The 12,586-nt window shown below is 37.1% G+C and overlaps 1 protein-coding gene across 1 annotated transcript; it reads left to right on the top strand.

Moving 5' to 3' along the window:
• Positions 1-4,464: 4,464 nt before the first annotated feature.
• On the top strand, positions 4,465-11,802 carry LOC120181027 (protein SMAX1-LIKE 6-like). Its single transcript, XM_039186271.1, has 5 exons — positions 4,465-4,478; positions 9,600-9,846; positions 9,935-10,748; positions 10,918-11,268; positions 11,319-11,802. Exons 1-5 carry the CDS (start codon positions 4,465-4,467, stop codon positions 11,762-11,764), a joined length of 1,872 nt encoding a protein of 623 aa, XP_039042202.1. The 3' UTR covers positions 11,765-11,802.
• The last annotated feature ends 784 nt before the right edge of the window (positions 11,803-12,586 follow it).

The raw sequence follows: 12,586 nt of genomic DNA, 5'->3' as shown, positions 1-12,586 counted from the left end.
CAATACAAAGCTTGGAAGTGAAAGTGAAAAGTGACATGGATGAAGAAATGCAATCTCTCCAAAAGAACGACACTTGGAAACTGGCACAATTACCGAAAGGAAAAGAGCCATTGGATGCAAGTGGGTATTGTAAAGAAAGATGGATCTCATAACAAGAAAGATGTTCGCTACAAGGCACGGTTGTAGCTAAAGGCTACGCTCAAAAGGAGGGAATCGACTACAATGAAGTGTTTTCCCCTGTTGTTGAAGCATTCCTCCATTAGATATTGTTGGCCTTGGTAGCACAGTTGAATTTGGAGCTAGCTCAACTTGATGTAAAGACGGCTTTCTTGCACGGTGATTTAGAAAAGGAGATCTATATGACACAGCAGAAGGATACAAAGATGGTGGTTGTGAGAAATGGGTTTGTAAGCTGAACAAATCGCTATATGGATTGAAGTAATCTCTGAGGCAGTGGTACACGATTTGATAGCTTTATGAGGAGGCAAAAGTATACTAGAAGCAAATATGATCATTGTGTATATTTGAAAAAGCTCAAAGATGGATCTTTCATTTATCTTCTCTTGTACGTTGACGATATGTTGATCGTTTCGAAGAGTCAAAGGAGATAGATAAATTAAAGGCTCAGTTGAATCAAGAGTTTGAGATGAAAGATCTAGGTGAGGCCAAGAAGATTCTTGGTATGGAGATAAGCAGAGATAGACAGAGAGGGAAGCTTTGTTTAACACAGAAGCAGTATCTGAGAAAGGTATTACAATGTTTGGCATGAATGAAATACCAAACATGTAAGTATCCCATTGGCTTCTCATTTGAAACTTAGTTCTCAATTATCTCCTAAAACTAACGAAGAACGAGTGTATATGGAAAAGTTCCATATGCTAATGCAGTGGGAGCTTGATGTATGCAATGGTGTGTACGCGTCCTGACATTTCACAAGCAGTTGGAGTTGTGAGCAGGTACATGCATGATCCTGGAAAGGACATTGGCAAGCTGTGAATGGATTCTACGGTGTCTCCAATAAACCGTGGATGTTGGTTTAGTTTTTGAACAGATGAAACACTGGTCAGTGTATGGTTGGAATATTGATTCTGATTATGTGGTGATTTGGATAAGCGTCGATCAACTACTGGGTATTTGTTTACTCTTGCTAAAGCCCCAGTAAGTTGGAAGTCTACATTGCAATCTACGATGGCCTTGTCTACTACAGAGGCAGAATACATGGCAGTTTTAGAGCTAAAGGAAGCAATATGGCTTAACGGGTTGATGGAAGACTTGGGAGTTGTTCAAATCACATTAGTCCTATTGTGACAGTAAGAGCGCTATTCACTTAGCGAAATAAGTCTACCATTCAAGACTAAGCTATCGACGTGAGGTATCACTTTGTGCGGGAGATCTTTGAAGAAGGAAAGATTATACTTCAGAAAATTGCGACATCAGAAAATCCTGCAGATTGATGACCAAGGTGGTAACAGTAATCAAGTTCAATCATTGTTTGAACTTAATTAACATCCTGAAAGTATGAACATCTTCGGGTGTGTGGCGCTGTGAGCGCAATTAGAGGCACTACAAATTTGGGGAGTGAAGAAGTTGAGTAGGCTTGGTAATTCAAGCCAAGGTGGAGATTGTCTAGAAATTAAGTTGACAAGTTGGAAATTTCATCTTGGTTGGTGGCCACTTTGGAAATTTCATCTGGTTGGTGGCCAAACTTTGAACATGCGAATTTCATATTTAGTGGCTAACTTGTACACATTGGAAAATTCTTTGGTAGGTGGCCAAACTTTGAACATATTGTTCTTGAAACTCAACTATAAATAGGCCTAAGTATTTCCATTATAAATCATCCCAAAAACAAGTTCTCTCTTCCTTATATTCTCCATTCTCCCACTTTGGGAATTCCAAAGAATTCCATTTGTTGTAATATTGGCGATATAGTGAAGTTATCATCCGGTGTGGTGCCCGAGGAGTAGACGATATTCTCGTCGAACCTCGTAAATTTGGTGTGTTCTCTCCTTTATTGTTTTTTATTCGGTCTTTCTATTGTGTTTCAATATTCAAGTTTGACAGGTTTATCCGCTGTGCAATCTTTGGTGGTTTTAATCTTGACATTTTAGGTCAATTTTAAAACTACGTTTGTGTGGGAAATAACCCATTTTCCCCAACACGTAGCACGTCGAAGGAGCCATACACAAACGACCATCACTCCACGAGGGTGTCGGCGCTGCTTTCCTTACCTTCATCCACTCTCCGAAATGCATGTACACGAGCACGTAGCAGAGCGTCAAACGGCGCAATCCAAGTCCGCGGAGGATCCTCCGATCTCAAACTCACTGATGGCGGCAATCAAAATGTCGCAAGCCAGTCAACGGCGTAATCCAGAAAGTTATCATTTACAACAGTTACACAGTAACAATAACAATAACGCCAACGCCACCGGTTGTTCCCAACGCAGTCAATTTTGAAGGTTGAGCTTAAATACTTCATTTTATCAATTCTCGATGATCCGATTGTTAGTCAAATTTTTGGGGAAGCTGGGTTTCGGAGCTGTGACATAAAGTTAGCAACAGTTCGCCCGACGGTAACTCAAGTTTTCTTCTCGGTTTTCACGTGTGCCTATTGCCCCCTATATTCTCTGTAATTTAGCATATTCAGTATCTGGTCGGATCGTCTAACATAATGTTACCGGGGCAAGATGATGGGGTGATGAGAATTGTAAGAGAATCAGTGAAGTCATGGCTAAAAAGAGCGGGAAAAGTCCATTGCTTTTTGGGTTTTGTGCTGTGGAAGCATTGAGGGCATTTATGGAGTGCTAAAGAAAAAGGTAAATCTTACCCCTTAAGTGAAGACTAACAATATCTTTAATAGCCTTAAGTAAGTCTTCAACAGACCTAGATCGACCTTGGAATAATCGTTTGTTCCTTCCTCCCAAAGCAAATACACTAGGCGTTCATGGCCAGCTTCATAACCAAAGATAGCAAGGATTTGCCTTTCCAGATGTAGCTAGCTCGTGTTAAGAAAAATCCAAGAGCAGACATTAAATTCAGACCAAATAAAGAGAAATAACTCCCAAAGGGAAGCGACAGTAGGACAATGAAGGAAGATAGTCTCTGGATTCCGGTTCAACAGTACATAAAACACATGAGAATCTTAATCACTCCCATACGTTGTAATCTAACCTTGGTAGGAAGTTTGTCCAGAAAAGCCATCCATGTAATAAGACTAAATTTTGGGATATCCAATAGAAACCATAACAATTTCTGCCAAGGGACCATAGGTCTCTTTTCTCGGATTGAGTCACAGATGGTACTGGCAGTAGCAACTCCTGAAGTCAGCAAATGGTGCACCTCTGGTCGCAATTTTAGAAGCCTCTTCAAGCACCAGCTGGTATTAACATCTCCAGACCAGAAGTCCTTATCCTTAAATACATAAGAGTTGAGCCAAGCAACCCAAGAGATCATTGTCCTGCAAGGATTTTCTTGATAAACATCATGCAAGATTTATTCCAAGTCTTCATTTTTTTAATTCCAGCCTGCCTTCATATTTCAAGCAAACATGTTTGGTCCAGCTTACTCTAGCACACCTATGGCTGCTTTGTCTGACCCTTTCCAAAAAAAACGAGAGAAAAACTGCTCGATCTTAGCCAGAACCGAATTAGGCATGAAGAGCTGCCTGCACCAGAAATTTGAAATAGATATGAGCACAGTTCTAATTAGTTCCAGTCTGCCAGCGTAGCTCAGGAGTTTTGTAGACCAGTGATGCAATCTAGATTTGATATTGTCAATAAGGGTCACAGTCCTTATCAGTAATTTTTCTAGTGGACAGTGGGATGCATAGATATCTTACAAGAAGGGAGCCAATTAAAGCCAGAAATCTGTGTAATGTTATCTTTTGTAACAGTGGACATCACAGCAGTAATACTTCACTTTTAGAAGCGTTGAGTTTGAGACCAGTCATCTCATAGAATAGTCAAGCACACTAGAGACACCAATTACAAATTCCACAATTCCTTTGCAAAAATAAGGAGATCGTCAGCAAAGGACAAGTGAGTCAAACCAATTCTTTTACACTTGGGATGGAAGCCAAAAATTCCTTTGGTTGCTGCTAAGTTGAGAAGTTTAGAAAGAACGTTCATGGAAATGATAAAGAGTAAAGGAGAGAGGGTCTCTTTGTCTTAGTCCTTTAACACCCTAAAGTAGCCAGACAAACTCTCATTAAAGGAAATAGATAGCTAGCAGTGGTGAAACAAGTTTCAAGCCAAGAAACAAAAGATAAAGGAAGACCAATAGCTTTCAAGATGGCTAAAATAAAATTCCAATTGAGGGAATCAAATGCCTTGTGAAGATCAATCTTTAAAGAGCATCTTGGAGATAAGTTTTTCCTACTGTAACCTCTAACCAGCTCCTGAGCAAGAAGGGTATTATCGATGATGTTTCTACCTTTAACAAATCTGTTTGATTTAGAGTAACCATGTCAGGCAGAAGGTAAGTCAATCTTCTTACAAGAATATTAGATATAGCTTTATAGACCACTAAACAACATGAAATCGGTATGAAATCCTTAACCTTACTAGGATTATGGACCTTTGGGACCAAGGCAATAACTGTGGCATTGAAAGAATGAAGAAAAAAAGAATCAGTAAAAAATTGAGAAATGGCAGCTATAACACACTTTCAATGATAGGCCTGGGAAGATTTTAAGAAAAAGGGATAAATCCAGGTCTTGGAGATTTTTCGTTCCCTTGACAGAAAAAAGCCTCTTTGATTTCTTCCTTTGAGACATCCTTCCAAAGCAGCAGATTTATCAGTAGGCAAAGAGTAATTGATTAAGTTATTCAGAGATTAGGGTCAATAACCTTAACAGCAGAATCAACCGAGCCTAGCAGATTGAATAAAAATTAATAACCTCAGCAGACATAAGATCATAAGTTTCCAGCCGATTACCTTCTCATCAATGAGAATTCTAATTGTGTCCTTTTGTTTTTGAGGGCTACAGCTGAGTGAAAGAATCTAGTACATTTATCTCCCTCTTTTAACCATTGGAATTTAGCTTTTGTCTGAAAAATAAAGCTTCAGCTTCTTCAAATATTTTCAATTCGTTTGAATAAGCAACTCCTTGTCAAAAGAATCCTCTACTGTAAGGGTTTTAAGTTGTTGCAATTCAGATCGGCTTTCAATTTGTTCACCCTAGCAGAGAGGTCACTATAACAAGATGATTAAAAGCCTTCAATCTGATTTTCAAACCTTTAGCTTGGTAAAAGAATCTGCATAGGATTCCAGGGGCATGTTTTGACCATTGTTTAACCACATCATAAAAATTAGGGTGTTGGGTTCAGTAGTTAAAAAACTTAAAAGGCTTTGCTTATTAACTTGCAGTTCATTTTTGAGCCAAACTTGAGCAACAGTGGTAAAAAATCCCAGGTACAAGGAACTCAACATGAGAATCTTTGAAAGAGCTCACCCAAGTATAGTTGATTAGAACTCTATCAAGTTTCCTAGCAAGAAAGAACTCTGCTGCTTGTTGCTCCAGGTAAAAGATGGACCAAAGAAAGGATGGTTAAATAGTTCAAGGTCTTGGAGGACATTCTGGAAATCTCTCATTTGAGGTAGTCAAAGGGCCTAGGAGGTCATTGTCAGAAATTTCGTTAGAATGGAGAATGATGTTAAAGTCACCTCCAAGAATCCATGGGAGGTGACCTATGTTAGCTTCAAGATCATGAAGGTGCTACCATATGAGTCTTCTAGTAGTGTCATTGTTACTCCCATAGACTACTGAGATAACAAAAGGGATACTTTGGTAAAGCCCTTGAATAGAAATACACTGGTCAGAGGTATGAATAGAGAAGATAAGATTTTTTCCAAATGATCCATATCCTTCCATTAGAGCAAAATTATAATTCGAATGGACTAGTCAGCGAACTTAGTGCCAAAAAAGGCAGCAGACTTATCAGCTTTCACTCTAGTCTCAAGTAAGCAAAAAATATCCACTTTTAATTGATAAGCTCTTCTTAAAACCCTATCTTGTTTGAGAGGAAAATTAAGTCCTCTAACATTCCAAAATGCTAAGATCATTGAGAAAGGAAGTCAGAAGTTCCCCCTCTACCCTCAACTACATTTGACTTTGCCTTATCAATTTTTTCTTTTTTTTATTTAAGGTCTTTGACTAGGACAACCACACCTAATGAAGATTGACGAGGTTTCCTTTTAATGTCAACAGGAGCAGTAAGGATTTCCTCAACATCTTGAAGAGCCTGAAATGTATTAGATAGCCTGGGGAATCCGAAAATGATTTGAATTTAGCTGGTCTTCTCTTCCTCTTTTAGGGATAAAAGAAGAAGATTCATCTTTGCTTTTAAGGAAGTTTTATTAGAATCAGGGTTAGAAGGATCTTTAGTAGAGCGTTCCTGATTTTCCTCACGCTCCAAAGTCGATCACAACAGTTATTGAATTAATATGTTGTTCCCCTACTTTGTCAATAGAAGAATTACCACAGTCAACTTCGTTCTTACTATTTTCATTAACTGATATAGAGGGGAAGCTGTATTATCTTGAAGACGCTAAATTCCTCATACAGAGGACTCACCTTCTACAACATTGAAATTAGATCATTTTTCCTCCAGACTTGAGTATTAACAGGAATTGGGGCCTTAGAGGAACATACCTTCTCATTGTGACCAAAGGATTTACAGTTGTGTACCTTGTTGGCATCTAAGGCACCTCTACAACAATCGATATTGTTTTCCCTCAGTTAGTACCATTTCAACAGTTTTAGGAATTTTGTCGTTAATCCATATTTCAATACAAAGTTTAGCATAGTCTGCGATTTAGCTACATAGATGAGTGTTCAGAATCGTTAATCTTTTCTCGTTATTTCTTCGGTTTTGAGGAATTATTACTACTAAATTGGCCATGTTATGTTTGTTTCGTGCAGGTCCTTACTTTCCAGAATTAGTGACAAAACGGGCGCATTTTGTATTTTTTTTATATTGGTCATGGCTGGAGACATGGGCACGACTCTGGGCACGACGCGGTCTGACGTGGAGGTTTCTAGAAGGTCTAGTCAGTGACGATTTCTAGAAGACTTTCTCCGCACGCCTTCTGGAAGATGGACGAGCAGAGTTGTATTAGAAGACTAATTTAAGTTTAAATTTAAATTAAAAAAAATTATCTTTAGGATTATTTTCTTTATTTATCCTTTAGGCTTTGAGAGGCTATAAATACCCACTTGGGGTAAGTCTAAACTCATCACTCAAATTACAATCTTCTTTTCTCTCTAGTTTTTATAAAAGTTTTCTCTTTTTATTTTTCAAGTTCTTTTCATTTTTCTATTATTTTCCAAGTTTTGTTTTCAAATGCTAAGTATGACTTTTGTCATGCTTAGCTAAATTTTTCATAAGCCGAGAGTATCGCGATGACTCAATCCATCGAGAGAATTGAAACAGGCCCTTAATATCTTCGGAATATCTCTCTCAATCTCTGCGCTTATTTTTCAAAATCAAAACAGTTTTCAAAATCAAAGATCGACTTTGGTCAAGAGGTTGTTACGATTAAATGTGTGGGAGGAAGATTCGGCTTATAGAAAGCAATTTGACTTCCTGGGAACACACTTGGCGAGATAGCTTCGCCAAGAGGGAATTGAGATCAGAATTAACGGTTATTGAAGCAACAATCCGAGTCGGACGCCACAAACTTAAACGATAATTGATCTACGACAATTGATGTTGTTAGAATCAATTACCGAAGCCGGAATCAAAGATTGCCTTGGGTATTCGGTATACAAGATATAGTCATGGGGATAGCCCTTGTAGATAAAGTAACCGACGTGAATCCCGAAGAGAAAATCTTATTCGATGATCTAAAAGAAATTGAGTCAAAGCGAAGCTCGAGGCTATTTTCACCGTATTTATTCACAAACTTTATTCTCTTATTTTTTTATTTAAATTGTTTTTATTTATTTTTACCATTTTATTTTCATTTTACCAAACCCCCATTTTACTATTTTTCGCTTGGTTAAAACCATTCAAACATTAATTTGTGATTTTCTAAGTCCCTGTGGATTCGACCCTTACTTCTCTTTACTACGTATTTTCTTACTTATTTAATTGAGAAAAGGAATTTATTTGACATCCAAAACGACAGTTGTCATGCAGTAACAATGTCCATAGAGAGATGGGTTCAATGGCACGAAGCTGAGACCAATTCGAGAATAAAACTCTAGAGGAATGTTATAAAGATGGACCCAAATAGGAATACTAGAAAGATCAAAACTATGTTTATGAAGATTCGGCTCCCATTTCATCAGAATAAGAGGTTTGTTTAATATCAAAAATAAATATTTGAGCCATATCAGATTCAGGGTATCAGGGGGGATGGGATGTCTTGTAGCCTTTTAATTTGGAGTTGCAGGTGTCAGTTGAAGATATGGAGAAACTGTATTTATGCCTGCATCGTATTGGATGAATGAATTTCTCATTTATCCCAAGGGAGAAACATAGTTGTCGATATATTATTGCCTGTGCATTTGAGCTTCCCAACAGTTTTCCACTTATTGGATCTCACAGTTCCTTGCTCACAGGGCCGGCCCTGGGTCAGGGCAGGAGGGCACCCGCCGAGGGCCACCAAAATAATTTTTTTTAATATAATTTTTTTTTCTGATAATAAATTAAAAGATTGTAAAATAAAATAGAGTAATCTATGTATTTAGTATCTATATTATCAGTTTTGATCCATTTTAGTACTTAAATTTTTAATTTTTTTTCAAAATCATATCTAACCTTTAGTTTTCATTTCATTTTAGTACTCATCGTTAAAAACTTAACGCATTTAGTACATAACTATCAGTTTTGGTTTGTTTACATACCTAAAATTTCAAAAAAAAAATTAAAACTTAATGTTAAATTTTGAATGGATACTAAAATAAAAAAAAAAAAACTAAAGTTTTTAAAGGTGGGTACTAAAATGAAACAAAAACTAAATTTTACATATATTTTGAAAAAATTAAAAGTTTAGATATTAAAACAAATCAAAATTGATAATTTACTCAATAATAATAGGGCCCATGAATTATTAAGGTATCAATTATCTTTATTGAATTTTATATTAACATTAATAAATTATTCTTCCATAAAATTCTTTAATATTTCTTTCTCAAAATTCAAAAAAAAATCAATCGACTCTTTAATTTGGTCTTTCCAAATTCCCACTATCAATTCACCAATCTCTTACCCAATTTTTCATATCATGTTTTCAAAAAATTTCTTTTAATTTTATATATTTTCCAATTCTATAAAAGATCGTTCTTTCATTTTCAAATGCTATGTTATATATCGAGAAAAATATGTTGAAAGAATTGATGTTGACACTATCATCAATGGTTTTACATTAAAATATTCGAATGTAATATTTTTTATAAGTATTTGAATCTTAAATATTTTTTGACATCTTTTATATTGTAATGAATTACTATTTTTTAATTTAAAAAAAATCTAATAAAATATTTATATTATATTTTTTTAATTTTTTATATTAGGAGCCTATTTTTTTAATTTTCTCTCCCGAGCCTAAAAGTACTCAGGACCGCCCTGCTTGCTCATGGTATTCTTACAGCTTGATGAGGTCAGTTGTTCCATTTGGTGGCTTATTTCCTACACCATCAGATTTTAAGAGTCCTTTAAGTGGCAGAAATCAATCTATTCCTCGATGTAAGCTTTGCAATGACAAGTATGAACAAGAAGTTGATGCCGTTATGAAGGCAGGGTCGACTCTTTCAGATGCTAATCAGTATTCAGAGAACTTGCCTTCTTGGTTATCGATGGCAGCTGTTGACACAAGCGAAGGAGAGGATGCGGCAAAGGTGAGTTTGCAGTTAGCACTGGTCATATGCTGTATTTCATTGAAAAATCATATTGTATTTTAAGGACTTCTGTAATCGTTCAGTGCAGACTAATGGTGGTGAATCCATGTTGACTGCTAAAGTTTTGGGGTTGCAGGAAAAATGGAATGATATTTGCCGACGTCTCCACCACACTCCAACATTCCCCAAGTTTGGTATTAACCCCTACATGTCTCGTGTTCCAGACACGAAGCAAAGAAGTAGGGATGACCTGTCTATCAATGAAAGTCTATTTCCCAATCAAAGTCCCAGCAGACAAGTTCACACGCAAAAAACTTTTCTACCAAAAACTGCTGCATCGATATCATGTACTTTGGAAGGTATGAATATAAATTTTCACTCCGAGTTGCATGTGGATGTCCCAAGCTTAGCTCAGCAAACTGATAAAGGTGTGCTCTGGTTCCATCACCCTCAGCAAAGTCTGAGCTCTTGTTCTGGACGCACACCATCTTCATATGATCCTCCGGTAACCACGGATATAGAGTTGGGAACAATATATGAATCAACCAGACAGGAATCGAACACCACAAAATTGCTAAATCACGAAGAACATCTTCATCACTTCTCAGGTTCTGTGTCTGCTAAATTTGATTCAAATAGCGAGACTACTTCATATCAGTTTGCCCAATCTTTGTCATGCTCCGGTCCTACACCAGGAGAGCAGTTTGATCTGGGAGATTACAAGTCCATTAGGAAAGCTCTTGCCGAAAAAGTTGGCTGGCAAGATGAAGCTATCAATTCTGTCAGCCAAGCTGCATCCCAATTAAGACACAGGAATCGAAGCTCTCGTGCCATAAATTGTAAAGGGATAATTGGCTTACTTTCCTGGGCCGGACAGAATTGGAAAAATAAGAATTGCTTCAGCGCTTGGTGAGGCACTATTTGGCAGCCAGGAATGCTTAGTTTCTGTGGATTTGATCTCGCGAGACGAAGTAGGCCACTCAAACTCGATCTTTGAATGCAAGGGTTGAATGGTTATGATGTGATGTCTAGAGGGAAAATTATGTCGGACTTGATTGCCGAGGAGCTAAGAAAGAAACCCCATTCCATTGTTTTCCTTGAAAACGTTGACAAGGCTGATTATGGGGTCCAGCATAGTTTGGACGTGGCTATTAGAACGGGTAATTCTGGATTCTTGTGGGAGAGAAATAAGCATCAACAATATGGTTCTTATAACAACGTCAGCCATCACAAAAGGTAATACAAACGTTATCTGTGAGAATAAAGACATGAAATTCCCGGAGGAAAGAATACTTGGAGCCAAAAACTGGCAAATGCAAATCCTAGTTGGCTCTGTTTCTGATGATGCAAACAAAAGCAACGATACAGGCGTCAGGGTTACTACAATAAAAAAAGCTGATCAACACTGCCGAGTCATCCGAGGTTGCAGAAGAACAGGAACATAAAGTGCCTAGATCTTGTCTGGACTTAAATTTCCCCGTGGATGTGGGAGATGACGATGACCCCGGTTTGGGGCAGTCGAAGAGTGAGTCAGTCTGAAAGCTCAGAATGTTGGTTGGAAGAATTCTTTAGCCAAGTGTATAAAAAGATACATTTCAAGCCATTTGATTTCGATGGACTTGCCAATAAAATTGTGAAGGAAATAAGCTCAAAATGTCAAAGAACGATTGGAACGGAGTTTGTGATGGAGATTGACGAAGAAGCAATGGTACAAATACTTGCTGCTGCCTGGTTTTCAGGCAAGAAGGAAGCTTTAGAAGATTGGATTTCAAAAGTGGTTGGAGGAAGCTTGGCTGAGGCTGGGCAAAAGTACAATCTCACTCCTCAATCTGTTGTGAAACTGGTTGCATGTGAAGGTGGTGTTGTGAAGGAAGAAGCTCCTGGAATACGTTTGCCTGCAAAAGTTAATCTCAACTGATCTTCTATTCTTCTCTTTTTCACCATGTAGTTAAATGGATGAAGTTCACATTGTCCAAATGCTGGCTGCCTTAACTTAAAGCTCGAATTATTTTCCAGCCCAATGCATCTTTTACCATGCTTGCTTGTTATTATGGGCTTGAATTAAGTCAGGCTTAAATTTTTTTCTTTCAATAATTGAGATATGAGATAATTATAAGATTTAAATTTTTTAATTTATTGATAATGCACATATAGCTTATAGATACAGTTGCGGAATATGTTATTTTTCTGTTATTGAAACCAATAAGTTTGATTACCTTTAAGTACATGTGTCATATTCATAAATTGTGTTTATAAAATACACATGAATAAAGAAAATGCCTAATTTTGGATGACGGGAAGCAACAAAGTCGCTCAATTAGCCGGTTAATCTAATAATTTAAAATTACAGCTTCCATCTTTTTCCACAATGAATAATCTATTCTAAGGAAATAAATAAAATATGTCTGGGGATGGGCGTGGTCCACTCCTCCCTCTATAACGCTTGGCCAGTTTTCTTTTTGTAGGCCAATTATGACTTTACCTTTTACTTGGACTGCTTTGGCTGGGAAATGATCACTAGTGATGTATTTCGTTAGGTTCGGTTTTTTACTAAAAATTGAATCGAATCGAAATAAACGATTTTTTAAAATTTAAACTGAAACCAAATTTTGTGAAATCAATTTTTTTAATTCGATTCGATAATGTGATTTTTTCTGTTCGGTTCGTCGGTTTTTCAATGAAAAATTCAATTGAAACTATAAATTCAAAAAAAAATGTATATTTGGTTCAATATGGAACA

Source organism: Hibiscus syriacus, unplaced genomic scaffold (assembly GCF_006381635.1).
Source record: "Hibiscus syriacus cultivar Baekdansim isolate YM2019G1 unplaced genomic scaffold, ASM638163v2 tig00003715_pilon, whole genome shotgun sequence".
Classification (NCBI taxonomy): domain Eukaryota; kingdom Viridiplantae; phylum Streptophyta; class Magnoliopsida; order Malvales; family Malvaceae; genus Hibiscus; species Hibiscus syriacus.
Note: the sequence above shows the minus strand (reverse complement) of the source record. Positions and strands in the feature narration are given on the sequence as shown.

Coding starts and splice junctions, on each gene's coding strand:
- LOC120181027 (XM_039186271.1), top strand. Junction 10,749..10,917: donor GAAAAATAAGAATTGCTTCA/GCGCTTGGTGAG, acceptor CGAGGAGCTAAG/AAAGAAACCCCATTCCATTG. Junction 11,269..11,318: donor ACACTGCCGAGTCATCCGAG/GTTGCAGAAGAA, acceptor TCTGGACTTAAA/TTTCCCCGTGGATGTGGGAG.